The following is a 17,792-nucleotide window of genomic DNA, read 5'->3' as shown; positions in this document are numbered from 1 at the left end:
AAATCTGTCTGGCAAAGAAAATGGAGATAGTGGGATGAACATTTTCATCTCAAAGTAAAATTATAATATTTTGCATCAATTTTTTGGTCTTTCTAATTTTATTAAGCACCTACTATGTATCAAGCAGTTAGATGGCCGAGTTACTCACCTTCTGCAATTGAAATCTGGCTTCAGACACTTACTAGCTGTGTAACCCTGGACAAGGCATTTAACCCTATTTGCCTCAGTTTCCTCATCTGTAAAATGAACTGGAGAAGGAAATATTCCAGCATCTCTGCCAGGAAAACTCCAAATGGGGTCTTGAAGAGTCGGACACACTGAACAACAACAAATTTGCCAGTCATAGTGTTAGACATTGGGAATTCAAAATAAAAAAAATGGGAAAAAAAGATCCCGCCCTCAAGGAACTTATAGTTTATCGGGAAGACAACTTATACAGGACCAGAGAGCTAGAGAGAATCTCAGAAGCCTCTGAGTGGAGGGCATCATTCATAAATATTAAGTGACGATATTTCGAAAGTTACTGCCCAAGGTCACCCAGGTTGTGATTGAAGGGGGATTTGAAGCCAGGTGGGCAGACTCCATTGCCCTTTCGCCTGAGTAGCCACTCTAAAAACACAATTAATGCGCGGTAATTTAGTGGAAAGCCCCGGACCACCGGGGGAGGGGCTTATCAGGAAAGCTCCTTCGCTGGAGGTGGGGGTTCATCTGACCACTGATCCTAAAGGTGGGGCCGGGGCGGGAGGGCATTCCAGTCTCCGGGCATAGCTTGGGCTACTTGGAGGAGATGGGAGGGTGTGACGACACCCTCCCAGAGTAGTTAAGTAACTTGTCCTGTGTCTCACAGCTTGTTAGGATGGACACGGAGACATTATACTAGCTAAGTGTCTCTGGGCAAGTCACGGAACTCTCTGTGCCTCAGTTTCCCCCCAGTAAATTCACCGACTCCTCAGTCTCTCGCCTCTGCCACAAGTGTGTGTATGTGTGTGGTGTGTGTATGTGCATGTGTGTGTGTGTGGTGTGTGTGTGCGTGTGTGTGTGGTGTGTGTGTGCGTGTATGTGTGCTGTGTGCGTGCGCGCGTGTGTGCGTGCCTGCACACTTGCGGAGGGGAGGGGAGGGAGCCGAGGGGAGGCCCGCCCTCTCCTCACACCCCTCCAGCCGGCGGCTGCCTCCGCCCGCACTTTGACAGCTCGTGGGTGCAGGCGGCCGGGGGCTGGCCGGGGCCCCCCGAGGTGCCAGGGCGCGGACGCGGGCTCAGCGCGGCGTGCCGCCAGCGCCCCCGGCTGTCGCCCGCCCGCGCGCGCTGCCCAATCGCGGGCCCGGCCGCGCCGCCCAGGTCCCCCGGGGGCAGGAGCCGCCGCCGCCGCCGTCCTGGGAACCTGCCGCGGCTGCGCCGACTGCGCGCCCTGCTAATGGCTGAGCCGCGGGGCCGCTCAGTGTGGCTGTAGCGGCCGGCCGGACAGAGCCAGCGACGTGCCGGGAGCCCGGCGCCCCGAGCCAGCCGCCTCCTCCTCGCGCGCGGCGCCCAGGCCGGGCCGGGCCAGCCTCGGCCGCGGCCGCCTCTCCTCTCCTCGCCTCGCCTCGCCGCGCCGTGCCCCCCGCCATGGTGTCCTGGATCATCTCCAGGCTGGTGGTGTAAGTAGGCTCCCTTCCTCTGGCCCGGGGGCAGCCCGCGTTTCGCGCGCCCTGCCCCTGCCCGGCCGCCCAGCCTCGGCTATTAATACCCGGCGGCGCCGCTAAATTTAGGAGGGGAGGCGCAGATAGGAGCGGGGTTGTGGGCACCGGGAGGCGGAGAGGGCAGAGCAAGGCGGGGCGCGCGGGTGCTGCATCGGGGAAGCAGGGGCAGAGGCGCAGCCTGTTTCTGCGGGAAGCCCAGTCCCTTGCGGGAGCGTTGCAAAGGGCTCCCTGCTGCGGGAAGAGGGCACGAGGGCGAGCCCTCGGGCTGGAGAAGGTGGCTGGATTTCTTCGCCCCGGGGTGCCCAGAGCCTTCCTCCTCTGAGGGCTGCCGCCCACCCCCACCCATTCCCTCCCCGGGTCTTTGTTTTCCGGGCTGGGCTTTTTGTTCGTCGGTTTTGTTGCGGATGGCGGGGGTCGGGGGTGGGGGGAGGGAGGGACTGGGCAGCAATTCAGTCAGTCCACCTTCTTGAAGAGAAATATCCGGCTGGGTTTGTCCGGTGCCGGCCAACAAGCTTTGTCGAGAGAAATTGACAGACGGGGGCTGGAAAGTGACTAGGGGGCGCTGCCTGAGGGGTCCGCCCGGAGACTGGGTGGGGGAGACGGCGGCGGAGGCGGGGCTCTCCTTGGGTGGTGGATTTTTTTTCTCCCCTGTTGTTGTCTGGTTATTTATTTATTTTTTAATGCCCTCCTTTATGTCTCGCAGTTTCCCCTCGGTCTGTCTGCCTCCTAATGACCCCGTGGCGCTGTGGGGCAATCCCGTGGGAGCTGGGTGGGGTGCAAGGGCGACGCGGCTACTTTGCGGGTCTGCGGGAATGTGTGGGACGGGAGTGCCTTCCTCAGTGCCAGGAAGACAATGACAACTGGGACCCGAAGGGCGCTGTGGCTTGAGAGGAAGATGATGGGGAGGGGGAGGAGGGAACCTGTGGGAATACTCCTAAGGGTGTGTTCCCTGTCTTTCTCCCACCCCGAGCTTCAGAGGCCGATGGGTGGCCGGGTCACTTCTCAGAGTCTCTCCTGAATTACTTCCTCTTTGGGAACGACTCTGCTGCGTGTGGATCAGACATTTTCATCTTGTCCATCTCTGTGCATCCATTCCGCCCCTCCTGCACGGTAGCAGCCCCTGATCTTCGAGCTGCCTTTTGGAATGGAGCTCTGAGAAGGCCTCCGGCTTTCCTTTGTCTGAGGGAAATGGGCTCTCTGATACGATATCCTTTCCACCCGGTTCTTCCAGCCTATTGCCAAGACTTTCACTCTATCCTAATGGATCTTCCTTGTCCTCTTCTTCTCTCTAGAGACACACAAAAGAGGATTCCAGGGCTGGAAGGGCCGGCCACCACTGCTTAGCATCTGCCATTTTTCTAGCCTTTCCAGACCAAGATGGGCTGGTCTCTTTCCCTTTCAGCCCCCAAGTCATTTGATCTGGGCCCATCTGCAGCTGTTGCTGACTGCTGTTAGGTTTGTGGGCTATTCCAGGAGGCATGTTAAATATTTAGACGATTTCATATGGACCGGAGAGCTGGGCATGAATAATACAGGGCGGCCGAGCTCCGGGACACTGGCAAGGGGCTGATTCAGTTCTGATTCTCTGGGGCATCCTTTCCCCCCACCAGGAGGGGGGACCTTCTCTGCCAGGAGGGTCATGAGGATAAGGAGCCCCTGGAATTGAGAGGGGGCATTTGATCTCTGAAGTATTTTGGCCTCAGTGGGAGGGGAGGGGCTGTGGTCACATTCCCAGCCTGCTCACCAGCCTGACCTCCTCCAGAGGACAAGCTGGGAAGATGGAAAAGGTGGAGGAATTACAGAATCACTCACTGATCTAGTCATTCCGCTTTGCCATCATCCGGGGGGTTTTCTCTGACCTCAAGGGTCAATGTAGTCATTGCTCCATATTTTTCTTTCTGGGACCTAATAGAACAAATCTAATCCTTCTTAAGTGTGACGGTCTTTCAGATATTTAAACACAACTCCTTTCACGTGCTCCCAGAGTACATGGGATAAACATGTTGTTGTTCAGTTGTGTCCAACTCTTTGTGACCCTGTTTGGGTTTTTTTTCTGAAGAGACACTGGAGTAGTTTGTCATTTCCTTCCCCTGCTCATTTGAGAGACGAGTCAGAGTTAAGTGACTTGTCCAGAGTATCTCAGGTCAAATTTGAACTCAGTGCTTCCTGACTCTATTTTGATCCCTAACCCACAAGCCTCCTCATGTGACAAGGATCCAGAGGCAGCTAGGGGCACAGAGAAGGGCAGATCTTGGTAGTTTTGTGACCTTGGCAAGTCATTTAATCTGTGTGCCTCAGTTTCCTCAGTTGGAATAGAGATAGCAATAATACCTTTCTCCTAGGGTCATGGTGAGATAACATTATAATGTTATCTCATTATAAAAAGTGCTTGGCACAGTGCCTGGATGATGAGTGATTAATAAATACACACCTATTTTCTTCGCTATCTTGCTTGCCCTGCTCTAGTTTATCAATGCCTTTCTTAAATTGTGCTTCCCAGAACTGGCCATAATGTTCTGGGTGTTGTCCGGCTGCAGGGCTCTCACCTCCAAGTTCAAGGAAGCTTTTATGCCTCTCACTGCAGCCCCAGTTAGATTTTTCAATTGCCTCATCACAATGCTTTCTTTTGGTGACCTTTAATAATAATAACCCACAATTCCATTGTGCTTTTAAGGGGCTGATATCATTGTTCCCGCAACAGTAGTATGTACCTAGGACCATTATTTCATTTTATACATAGGTAAACTGAGCTTCAGAGAGATTAACCAGTTAAAAAGTGTTTCAAAAACTGGTGAAAATTGGTTTTAGATGTTGTTCAGTCAGTCAAAAACATTTATTAAGTATTGTACAGGGCATTGGGGATATAAAAATAAGCAAAACACAGGCTGGAATTTCTTCTCTGCCGTACTGCTTCCCAGGAACCTGGAGAGGTCTTGAGGCTCTTTCTGTTGCTGTTCAAAAAAAGATTGGACAGCAACCTGAGATTTCATTGGTATAGAGAATCCCTAGTAAGGAAACAGCTCCTTCTTTACAATCTGATCTTTGAATTACCTAGAGCACTAAGTGGTTGACCAGTGAGGATGGATCGATCAGGTTTTGAGCTTAGCCCTCCCTTTCTTTGAGGCAGTTCTCTATCCATTAGTGTCATGCTACCTCTACACAAAATAGCATAATTAAATTATTCCTTGGGAGATCTATTACACCAAAGGTGATGGTGATTTTTCAGGATATTCAGTGCAAAATCCAGACAGAAGCAGGAGTTCTTCTAGATGGTGAAGTTCTTCAGATACAGCTATCCCTTTCACATAGGGATTTTCCTCATCGTAGTTTTGATATTGTGATCAGCGTAAGAAATTAAATGGGAATTTGGGGAGGAATTTTGCAGAAGCCACATCTGTGGCTACAAAAGTCAGCAGATGACACAGGAAAAGTTTAGAAATTCAGGAATATGTAAAAGAACTGCATAATATTGTATAACATCACTGAGTGCTCTGGTACAAAGGGCCAAAACATTTTTACACATTTTCCAGATCTCTAGGGTGCCACGCCTGTAATCCTTTTGATGTGGATGGGATAGCTGTATTTCTGTATTTCTATTTGCTGCTGCCCTGAAGGATGCTATCAACAGGGAGGTGGTGGATGAAAGGTGTGAAAAAAAGCATTCATTTTCCAACATGAATGATATGTTGCTTTGTTTTGTTTGACAGAACATTTTTTTTTTTTAAACAAGGGAGATGGTCCTTGGGAAATGACCCCCTCCCCTAGATGGCAGGCAGTCCCATACATGTTAAATATGTGACGTTGACTTTCAATTTTCCCCCTCCTTCCCTTCACCCTCTCCCCTAGATGGCAGGCGGTCCCATACATGTTAAATATGTGACGTTGACTTTTAATAGCATGAATGAAAACTTTTTAAAAAAAAGAGAGAAGAAAAGAGAATGCCTACAGTAAGATCCAGGGGCAATTTTAGTATCATCCAAATAATTCATAAAGGAAAAATACATACTGCCCAGGTGATGATGTCAATTAACTAACAAACATTTATTTATCACTGTTATATTCTAAGCATAGTTCTAGCACTGGGGAATCCAAAGGAAAAGTAAGTCATTTTCTACTTGCAAGAAGCTTGTATTCTATCAGGAGATAGTAACACGTACTTATGTATACATAAATACAATACATGTGCAGTTGAAAGGGCAGCCCGACGAGCTGGTACAACAATATATATAATTTGGACATCACTGCAGAGGGAATGCGAGCTGGGCCCAAAACAAGACTGAGTTGGTCAGCCTCAAAGAAATTGTTCCATGTTTTTAATGATGTCATGCTACTCTCTGCTATAGTGCCGATATTCTCTTAGGGGAGAGGTGCCATGATTTTATGGTGGTTGCATTTATAGTTGCAAAGACTTAGCTCAAGTGATGCCTTTGCCAGTGACCATGGGCCAGTGATCTCCCTTTGAGAGGGGTCCTTTTCCAGACATCAGCACTGTGTCTCATGGCCAAGCCACTTAATCTCCAGTGTCTCAGACGGTCTGATTGGAAATCACAGATGAGCTGCCAATGTTCATGGGGCAGAGTTTCTATGGCAACAATCCCTACATGGATAAAACCTCAGATCTGGGCCCAAAACAAAGCAAAACCAAAATAAATACACAGATTTGGCCCAGATCTGAGATCTGAACTAAATAGTAGTTTTCTCTAAGTGCAGATCTGACCATGTGACTTCCCTACTCAATCAACTCCAGGGACTTCCTTTTGTCTCTGTGATAAAATATAAATCCCCCCCTTTTAGCTTTTAAAGTTCTCTACAACCTGGCCCTGACCCATATTTCCAGTCTCATTTGGATTTTATTCCCTTCTCTGCACTCTGCTGTCTAGACAAATTGAGGCCAATTTCCCCTCTCTATTTCCCCCCTCTGTGTCTTTGGCTAGCTAACTGCCAGGAATGCACTTCCTTCTTCTATCTCCCAGGGTCCCTTTCTTCCTCTAAGACCACATAGCCTTTCCTGATTTTCCCGTGCTCTTCTTCCCAAACTACCTTGTATTTAATTACTTTGCATTTATTGCAAATAAATGTATTTATTCTCTTTATTTTCATACTGCAAATATTTATAAATGCTTGTTAATCTCCTTTCTATTACTCCCTTAGAATAAAAGGTCTTAAAAGTAGGGCATATTTTATTCTTTGGAATTATATTCCCAATAACTGTCAGTCTGGTGTATAGTTGGTGCTTAATAAATGCTTGATGGGGCAGCTAGATGGTGCAGTGGATAGAACACTGAATTCAAATATGGCTTCAGACACTTAACACTTACTAGAAATGTGATCCTGGGCAAATCACTTAACTCCAGTTACCTTTCAAAAGCACAAAAATAAAAAATAAATCCTTGCTGCCTAATAGGGAATATCTAATTGGAAACATTCTCCCCCATGCATATTAGTGACTAGTAAGCCATCTAGGGCATAAATAGATGAAAAGAGAGATTAGGAGGAGAGAGGGCTTTATATTGCCAGAGGGAATGAATGAATGAATCAATAAAGCTGTCTCTGATCCCTCGAAGACCTCCTTGAACCTCCTTTTCCTAATCTATAGAGTGAAAAGGTTGAAACTAAATGACTTCAAAGGCCCCTTTAGAGGTTTAAATTCTACAATTCCCCATTTCCCTTAATAACTACCATATGACTCTATCTAAGCTGTCTCTGAAGCTATTTCTTCTATCAGTCTTCAGTATCATTTCCTCAGGAAAAGAACCCCTTTACTCAGTCCTACACTGATCTTTAAGAGTGCAGGGGAATTGTTTGTTTAACCACATATCTCCTTTGTCTATTGTTCTCTTTTTAGATCGCTTGCATAATTACAAATTTTAAAAGTGCATAGATCTTAAGATACAAAGGAGATTTAGGGGTTCTGGTCTTTGAGGCAAAGAAGCCAGAAAAGCTGATGGTGGACACACGTCCACAGGGACAGAGAAGCTATCAGTCAATGGGATGGACAGTAAGTGCTGGCAAAATTCTAAGATGGTTAATTCAAGAGAAAATTCTTGAAAATTTAGAAATCAATGATCACCAAATTAGCAAAACTTTATGTCATTCAGCTAGTGTCAATTAAATGCCCACTTTGCCGAGTGTTTCAGCTAGAATGAGTCCTTTCAGGTTAACCTTACTTCCATTTTATATAGATGGAGTTTGTTGATTGAAGGAAATATCTAATTGGAAACATCTTCCTCCAAATGTATTAGTGACTAGTAAGGGATTTATAGTATGAGAGAACTGGGGTATTGAGAAGTCCATGACATACTCATGGTCACACAGCCTTGAACCCAGGTCTTTCTGGCTCAGAAAACTTGGTAATGCTACCTGGGTACAGGTCATAGAACTCCATGAGCTTAAAAGAAACCCAAGGGCAGTTGACCCAGTGGGCAGTGGAACACTATCAATCCATTGACAAAGAAGTTGGATATACAGGCTAGATAGAGTTTGCCTAGATTTTAGATATTTGGTAAAATATCTCATGTCGTTCTTGTGGAAAGGATGGAGAGCCATCAGTGAAGTGGTGGTGCAATTAGCTGAATTTGGAAGTAGTTAAATGGCCAGATTCAAAGAGTGTTTAATGTTCCCAAGTCAACTTGGCGGTAGGTCTCCAGTGAACAGCTCCAGAGACTTCTGCTTGGCTCATTTTTAAACAATGACTTGCATGAAGGCAGAGATAGCATGCTCATTGGATTAGCAGATGATACCAGCTGGAAAGAAAAGCTAACAAACTGGAACAAGGACTTGGGATCCAAAAAATCTTGATAGCCCAGAACTTTGGGTTGCATCTGATAAGGTGAAATTGAGTAGGGATAAAGCTTACTTGACTTGGATTCAAAAAATGGACTTCACAGATCCAACCAGTAAGCATTTATTAAGCACCTAGGCAATGCTAGGCAGTATGTGCTCTGGAAGTACTGGGGATGCAAAGCAAAAAAGCAAAGTGTTTACCCTCAAGGACCTTGAGGATATATATAATAGGAGAGACATCATGCTAACAATTATGTACAAACAAGATAATTTTAGAGAGCGCAATAGTATTAAAGGGCATTTTGGAGAAGGGCTTCTGGCAGAAGATGACGCTTTAGCCAGGATTTGAAGGGAGCCAAGGAAACCAGGCAATAGAGATGAAAAAGGACTGAATTCCAGGCAGGAGGAGCAGCCAGTAAATGGGAGATGATGTGGTAATAGCCACACATTAGGGAGATTAATTTGACAGCAGAGTAGTGGATAGATTTTAATAGAGAGAGACTTGAGGCAGAGACACTAACTAATGCAATAGTCCAGGACCTTCCCAAAGAGGAGGTATGATGAGATGAGACCTTAGGTTGTCTAAAAAAATCAACAGTAGCTAAGAGAGTGAATTTGATTTTGAACTTAACTTTCAGGAATAAAGAGGTCTCTGTTTTCTGCCTTGATCTATGGTCAACAGGAGTATCATGTTTAGGTGTGAGCCCCACAGTTTCTGAAGGACGTTCATAAATGGAGTGAATCCAATGCAGACAACCTTGGTGATAAAGGGCCTTGAGGTTATGTCATGTAGGGATGGATCATCTGCAGATATGGGTGAAATCTAGTCTTGAAAAGTTATTTAGGTGGTGCAGTGGATAGAAAACCTGATGAAGTCAGGAAGCTTCATCTTCCTGAGTTTAAATTTAGCATTAGACACTAACTGTGTGATCCTGGACAAGTCACTTCATCCTGCTTCCTCAGCTATAAAATGGGCTGGATAAGGAAATGGTGAACTCTTCCAATATCTTTGTCAAGAAAACCCAAATGGATTCACAATGGGTCTAACACGATTGAAAGTTGACATAACAATAACAAAAACTTTGAGAAGAGAAGACTTGGAGGTTGTGATAGTTCACAATAGACAAACATCAAGTTTTTTTAATAGCTGTCATGACAAAAGGATTAGACGTGTCCTTTGTGGCATTAGAGGGATGAGCTAAGTATAACAAGTGGGAGTTCTAATAAGAAGAATTTATCTTGATATTAGAATAAACCATCTAATAATAATAGAATAATAATAATAGAATAAACCAATTAAATCCGTCTCGTGGTAGAACAGTCTGCCTCTGAAGGCAGTGATTCAAACAGAGGCTGGACAATTGTTGATAAACACCAGTTCAGACCCCAGGAGGACAAATCAATTGAATGGTACCAGTAACTGACAAATGAGATCATATAGGATAAAAGCAAAGAAAGGCAAAACAGCAGTAATACCAGGACTGAGAGCATCATCCCATGTCACTGCCTACCAGTAACTTTAATGCAAGTTTTGAGTGATTCATATATACAATTTAAGCGATTGAAATTTCCGTAATATTCACTATTTGGTCAGCTCTGAAATTCCAAATCCAATTATTCTCCTGGATCATGACATCAGCCAAAAAGCACAGATCTCAGGATGCACAGGGCAGACTTGTGCCCACTTAGAGCTTTGTGGACTGGAAATAAACCCAATTGAATGCCCTTTTTTCTTGTTACCCTTTTTTTTAGAGCCCATCAAGTTCAGATGGGTTTGGAATCAAGTCAACAAATTAGCAAGCTCTTATTAAGAGCTTATTATGTGACCGGCACTATGCTAAGTGTTGAGAATATAAAGAAAGGCAAAAAAAAAAAAAAGAAGTTAGTTCTTGGTCTCCAGGATCTCAGTCTAATGGAGATGGCAAATAAGGGAAATTTGGAGATAATGTCAGAGAGAAGGCAGCAGCATAAAGGGGATAGGACTCATCATCACAAGCAATTTTTATGTGTGAGCTAAGGCAGTTCAGACAGAGAGAGGAAGCCTGGTTTGGGAGATTGTCGTGTTTCCAGGCTGCTGGAGCATTGGCCACAGCTTGGAGGAGGGGAAGGGAAGGAAATAATATATAGAAGGACCACCCAGTGTTGTTGATTGTATTGTAGTAGGACCCATGGACTCTCAGAGATCTAAGTTGCGGAAAGATTGGCTGCTGGCGGGGGTCTGGCTCACAGGAACTCTGCCCCTAGACTCTCAATAGTTTAAGAAACAAGCATTTATTAACCACCTGCTGTGTGCTAGGCACTGTGCTATTTGCTAGAGATATAAAACCAGAAAGTAAGATAATCCTGTTTTGAAGGATCTTAAATTCGGCTATAAGGATACAGCATATTTTCAGATAAATAAATATAAACTATATATATCAAGTGATTAGGGTAGGTGGAGCATTAAAAACTGGAGTTTTTTTTTGGCAGAGTCTTCTTAAAGCTTTAGTACTTATATTGAGACTTCAGGAGAGCCAAAGGTTCCACATTGCCAGTTCCTGGCTTGGAGAGAGACACTCATTCATTTTTGCAGTCAGAGAGCAAAGGAAAAGTGACATTTCAAAATGGTGCCCCTAAATTTTCTCTCCCCAGCACAAAACTCTGATGGTCTTATCCTCATAGATTTGATTGAGCTAGCTCAGCAATGAGCATGGATAGAGCACAATCAATGACATTCAGAGAGGTTAGAACTTCCTTTTGTGGGTTTTTCCCCCCTTTACAATGTAAGTCCTTAAGACTGCTTGAGAACAGTTCTCTGTCCTCAAGAACAGGAACTATTTTTTGCCTTTCTTTAGTTTCTCTAGTATTTAGCATAATTTTTTTTAATAATAGCCTTTTATTTTCAAAATATATGCAAATTTAGTTTTCAACATTGACTCTTGCAAAACTGTGTTCTAAATTTTTCTCTCTCCCTTCCCCCATCTCCTCCCTTAGAACAGAAATAATCTAAGTATGTTAAACATGTACAATTTTTCTATACATATTTCCACATTTATCCACAAGAAAAATCAGATCAAAAAGGGAAAAAAAATGAGAAAGAAAAAGAGGAAGCAAACAATAACAAAAAGGTGAAAATTCTATGTTGTGGTCCACTTTCAGTCTCCATGGTTTTCTCTGAGTGCAGATGGCTCTCTCCATCACTAGTCTATTGAATCACCTCATTGTTGAAAAGGATCGCATCCATCAGAGCTGATCATCACATAATCCAGTTGTTGCTGTGTACAATGTGCCCTTGGTTCTACTCACTTTACTCAGCATCAGTTCCTGTCAGTCTCTCCAGGAGTTTCTGAAATCATCCTGCTGGTCATTTCTTATAGAACAATAATATTCCATTATATTCATATACCATAACTTGTTCAGTCGCCATTCTCTAACATTGATGGGCATCCACTCAGTTTCCAGTTCCTTTGTCACATAATTCTTTAATAAATGTTTATTTGTTGGTGCTGGAAAGCCTTGGTATTTTTATTTTATTTTATTAAAAATATATTTTCTTGATATAGTTTGTTTACATTGCCTTGATTTCTCTCTATTCTGCCCTGTCCATCTCTGCCTTAGAATAAAAAATCTTTTTGAAAAATGTAGATTAACATAGAAAAATATTACATTATATTCAATTGTCGACATCTACAAATTTACCTCTGCTTAGAAAAGGAGGTGACTTTCTTATATCTCTTCTATAGTACTGAGTTTATTCTATATAATAAGACAGCTATCTAGGTAACCCAGTGATTAGAATAAGACACTTGCTAACTATGTGACTCTGGGTAAGTCATTTAATCTCTGTCTTTCTCAGTTTTCTCAGATGTAAAATGGGGATTATAATATTATCTACCTACCAAGATTGTTGTATCAAATGAGATAATGTTTATAAAAATGTCAGCAAAAAAAATAAAATAAAATTTTTAAAAATATAAAAATGTCAGCACAGTGCCTAGCATATAGTAGGTACTAGATAAATGTTTCTTCCCTTCTTTCAGTTCATATTCTTGTGCAACATTCAATTTTAGCTATTTTGTGGTGGTTGTTCCTTCTATTTACATTGTTGCAGTCACTGGGTATGTTATTTTCTGAGCTCTGCTGATGTCACTCTGTATCAGTTCATGTAAATATCTATGGTTGTAGTTCTTGTTTTTTACAATATAACATTATTCTATCACATACCCACAGTATCATTTTTGTAGCTCTTCTTAATCAACGGACGTCTCCTTTGTTTCAGCTCTTTCCTACCACAGAAGTGGTTTTATAACTATCCAATTGCACATAGAACCTTTCTTTTTGTCAATGACTTTCTTGGGATATATATCTAGCAGGGGAACAGCAAGATCAAAGTAGATGGACATTTTAGTCCCTTTATTTTACTTGAATAATTCCAAATTGCATTCTAGGATGGTTGGACCTATTCTCAGCTTCATTTACATGAATTAGTGTGCCTGTTTTCCCACAACCCCTCCAACGCCAACAATATCAAGCTTTTGTCACCCTTTGCTGTTTTGATTGGGATTTTTCTCATTATGAGTGATTGAGAATATTCTTCCTCATGGCTATTAATAGTTTGCAACCCTTCTTTTTAGAACTATTTGTTCACATCATTCAATGACTTTTCTGTTGGAGCAATTTGCTTTTTTTATTTTAGCAGATTTCAAATAGGGAGGGCTAGATTTGAAATAATCTAAGATATGCATAAAGTTTTGGAGAAAGAAAGACAGTTTCTCTTATGTTCCTTTTTGGGAACACTGGAAGTCTTAGAGCATCTGTCATAAGAACAGATGATTTCCTTAGTCACCTTGAGAAGAAATTTGGCAGAGCTATTCAGGTCACGAATAGAACTCAGAAAAAGGAATAGCTAAATAGATAGAATAGTAACATAAGCTCTTGGAGACTGCAGATTGTTTCATTTTTGGTATTTGTATCCCTGGCATGAAGCACAGTGCCTGACCCATAGTAGGCATTTTGATACATGTTTGTTAGTTAATTGAAATTACGGAAGTACTCACGGCAACAAATGTTCAAGTTCATTGGCACTTTTTTTTTTTTTTTTTTTTTTTTGCAATCAAGAGTTAAATAGAAACTTCTTTTCATTTTAACCTTTGTTAAAATGGGCCAATGCATTATCAGTTCCAATGTCTCTTTCCCACCACCTGCATTCATGCTTTTATTAAACACCTAGACAGGCTCTGCTGGTAAATGTTTAACAACCAGCTCTGAAAAAAAAAATGAACACAGGACCCACTTTTAAGTTCAGACAATCATTAACATTTTCTCCATCACTTTCTCAAGTCTAGATAGTCAACGCAACAATAAAGCAAACTCTGATTTGTAGCTTTTGCCCCATTTCTCAGATGTAAATGCTCACGATGAAAATTTAGTAATAGGCAAGGTGGTTAGAGCTGACCCCAACATATCCCTGCTCCCACTACAGTACTGTGTAATGGGGATAGAGAGTCAAAAACAAGACTGTTTTCACGCTAAAGAATCTTACATTTTAGTAGGGAAAAGAATATATACACATACAGAAAATAGAAATATAAATAAAGGCCCATACTCATGAATCCAGTAGTCTAGGAAAGAGACATAATTTATAAACAAATAACTCTGATAAAGCACTGAATAAACCAAGTGTATTAGTGTAAATACATGGCAAAACTTATGGTTGATTGTGGGTATCAGAATCATAGATTTAAACTGGAAAAGATCTCAGAAACCATTTCTTCTAGAAAAGCTAGAAAAGAAAAAAAAAAAAGCCAAGGGGAATATTTAAAAACAGAAATTTAAAAAAGTGCACAGAAAAGAATAGACAAGCAGGGCAGTTTTGAAAGTAATGTTCAGAAATATGTATGTACATATTTATAGGCACACATATACATATATAAATTTATATATATATATATATATATATTCTGAATTCTGCATATATTTCCCTTCATTCTTTTAAATGGTGTCTGATTCTCTGTGGCCTTTTGGGTTTTTTTTTGTTTTGTTTTGTTTTTGGTTTTTTTGGTGAAGTTACTGAAGTCATTTATCATTTCTTTCTCTAGCTCACTTGACAGATGAGGAAACTGAGGCAAATAGGGTAAAGGGACTTGCCTAAGGTCACACAGCTAAGTGACTGAGGCCAGATTTGAATTCAGGAAGATGAGTCTTCCTGACTCCAGACCCAACCTTTTAAGCACTGTGCAACTTAACTGATACAGACACAGACACAGACAACACACAACACACACATATGTACATTTTTACATATTTAAAGCAAGTAGCATAAAATGGAGATCCATGTCTTCCTATATACGGTATATATATATATATATATATATATATATATATATATTCCGTATATATAATGCTCTGATATGTCTAGAAATGCTCTTTTGAGAGTAAGTTCAGAATAACAACAAAAAAAAAAATTAAAAGTTATCTCATTTTACAGGTGAGAACACTGAAGGTTTTCTTGCTTAAAGTCATATAAATAATAAGCAGCAGAACCATCCCCTCCCCACTCCCTACATTTGAATTCCCATGCCCCTATCCCCTCCCCACTCCCTACATTTGAATTCCAAATCAGATCTATCTTTGGACCTGCAGCCTCTAGCTCAGGGCCTCTCCTGCGACTGACTTAACAAATATTTGTGGAGTAAATAAATGATTTGGTATAAACCTGCCTTAGCAGGTCAGTTCTGTTGCATAAGATGGGGAGCTTGTGCCTGAAAGTCATCATAAACTTTTAGTAGGAGACTAGATTGAATGGCTGAGTGGGTGAAACTTCCTTTTCTTGTTCCTTTAAGAAAAATCCCTAATATAACATTAGCTTCTGACAATTGGAATGGGGTGGGGCAGAGCATGGAAAATCCAGATAATTAATAGTTCACACTAATTAGGGTTTTAGTGTCTCTGTGGAAAAAAACATGGCTAGGAGGCCTAGGAACTGGATTCTGGTATGTTTCCCAAGGATCATTTGAATGAAGTGAGGTGACTTAGAATGGAGAAAGGAAGCTTTAGGGGTGTGTGTGTGTGTGTGTGTGTGTGTGTGTGTGTGTGTGTGTGTGTAACCTGGTGACTGCCTTAATTATTTTAAGGGTGAGCATTTGGAAAAAGCTTGCCTTCTGAGGACAGGATACAATTACCATAACAACGTAGGCTTTTTTTGTGAGGGAAAACAAATGCTAGCACTCAGGGCTGCTCCAAAGCAGGCTGGGTGGGCTTTCTCTGAAACTGGGGACTTCTCTCTCCCTTGAAATCTTCAAGCAAAAGTCTGGTGCTTGGTTGGGCATTTTGTAGAAAAGCCATTTGCAACTCCTTTTGAGTAGGTATGTTTCATTGATTGTATGTGTGTGGCTTACAGTAGGGGCTTAATAAATGCTTGTCAGATGATTGATTGACAATTTGGACTTGATGGCCTCCGAGGGCTCTTCCAATTCAGAGATAGTGCTTCAGTCCAGCTTTGCCACTTAGCCTTTGGGTGCCTGGGTAAATCACTTCCTTTCAAGGGCATCTCGAGCCCTCTGTAATGGAGGGACTAGTTTCTGGCTAGGGCCCTCTCCAGCTCCTAGATTCTCTCTTACTTCACCTCCCTCCTGTTCCTCCTTCCCCTGACTGGCCCCTAAGTTGCAAGTCTATTTATAAATGGGAGGCTTCTAAAAGTATTTGCAAGAAGGTGAAAATCCCAACTCAAGTTTCCCTGCTATTCAGCTGCCCCGTTGCTTTGTCAACTAATCCTGCTTTTTTGTCTTTTCTCTCCTGTGTCTTTGAAGTTCAGTGGAAAGATCTCACCTGCTTATTATTAGGTCATTCTGAGCTCAGTTCTGAAATGAGTTCATTTCTTCCTTTATGAGAAATCAGTGTATGTTTGGGGAGCTGGAGTAGGAGGAAGGAAGCCAAGGTCTGTTTAACCCTCTTAGTGTACGTCCCTGAGTGTGTCCTCCCTGTCTAGGTCTTTTCCAGGAGGGTGATCTTGGATGATACCTGACCAGGAGTTAATCCCAGCCAAGAACTTCACTTACATTTGGGGGGGGGGGGGAGAGGGAGTACAAGTGATGGGCTGAGCATAATACACAGTTTTCCAAGGCTTCTTGCCATTAATGAATTTTCCTTTCTGGACCAGAAAAATCCTTGGCTCATAGATTTAGGAGAAGAGCTGGGAGTCACCTAGTTTAATCTTCTCTTTTACAGATAAGGAAACTGAGGTCCAGAAGGTTTAAGGAATGAATTGAGAAAGTTTAGAATCATGAGCCCAATAGTATATATATCCCCATGCTCCAGATGGGCTGGAGAAGGAGAATTGTCCTGGTTATTAAGCCTAGCTTTTTACTTCCTAACTGTGTGACCTTGGGCAAGTCACTTAACCCCAGCCTCAGGAAAAAAATAAAATAAAAAAGAGCCTAGCTTTTTGAATTGTGGGCCTGTACAATTGTGGAAACATTCTTTCTTTGTCTGGATTATTCAGTATGAACTTCTAGGGGTTTTCGTGGAACTCTAGACAGGAATGTGGGAAAAGCAGGTGAGGCAATGTGGAAAGGGTAATGTCACATGATACAGAATTTAGGGCACATTGATATTAAGCTCCAATAAACCAACAGTGAACCAGGAATGGGACACATTTCCAAATGAAACTCCTAAATTTGATATTTCCATATTAGTAAAATAAGAAAAACCCATGCTCTTATAAGATAGACTTTGTTTTCTTTCTAGTACTTGATTAGGTTTTTTTTTTTTTTTTTTTTTTTTTTTTTAGTGTATTGGTGTACTTTGTTTTGACACAACAGACACTTACTCTCTTTCCCCACTTTTTCTCCCTTTTTCCACTAAGAAAAGTATATAAAAATAGTTGTCTAGCAAGTAGTTATCTTTATACTCATCATTTTGTAATTGTTAACATAAAGGAAAGATATATCCCTAACTTTTGTAGTAAAGTGTTGATTTTTCTAGTTGTATTTGTGCTAAACCTCTCACTTTAGATTTTTTTTTTTTTGGTGGTCATTATAGCATAGATTTTAACACAAAATCAAAGAAGAAAAAAAAGACTTTATTATATTTAGTTTTCTTTTATTTCCTCCTTTCCCTTCCTTCTTTTCTCCCTCCCTCTCTTCCTTCCTTCCCTTTTTCCTTCCTTCCCTCCTTTTTTTTCCTTCCTTGCTTCCTCCTTCTCTTCTTCCTTCCTTGCTTCCTCCTTCTCTTCTTTCTTCCTTCTCTCCCTCCTTCCCTCTGTTCTTTCCTCCTTCCTTTCCCTTCCCTTCCCTTCCCTTCCTTTCCCTTCCCTTCCTTTTTTCCTTCCCTTCCCTTTTTCCTTCCCTTTTTC

At 42.2% G+C, this 17,792-nt stretch overlaps 1 protein-coding gene across 2 annotated transcripts in view; it reads left to right on the top strand.

Moving 5' to 3' along the window:
- The first annotated feature begins 1,370 nt into the window (after nucleotides 1–1,370).
- Nucleotides 1,371–17,792, top strand: part of REEP1 (receptor accessory protein 1) — a 124,741-nt gene continuing 108,319 nt past the window's right edge. The window contains exon 1 of one of the 2 annotated variants that reach the window (XM_074285667.1): nucleotides 1,371–1,636. In XM_074285667.1, the coding sequence (XP_074141768.1) occupies nucleotides 1,605–1,636 (32 nt within the window). In that variant the 5' untranslated portion in view covers nucleotides 1,371–1,604. The remainder of the gene's footprint in view (nucleotides 1,637–17,792) is intronic. The other variant, XM_074285666.1, reaches the window with a different exon arrangement.

The sequence above is a fragment of the Sminthopsis crassicaudata genome, chromosome 2 (assembly GCF_048593235.1).
Source record: "Sminthopsis crassicaudata isolate SCR6 chromosome 2, ASM4859323v1, whole genome shotgun sequence".
In the NCBI taxonomy this organism is placed as follows: Eukaryota; Metazoa; Chordata; class Mammalia; order Dasyuromorphia; family Dasyuridae; genus Sminthopsis; species Sminthopsis crassicaudata.
Note: the sequence above shows the minus strand (reverse complement) of the source record. Positions and strands in the feature narration are given on the sequence as shown.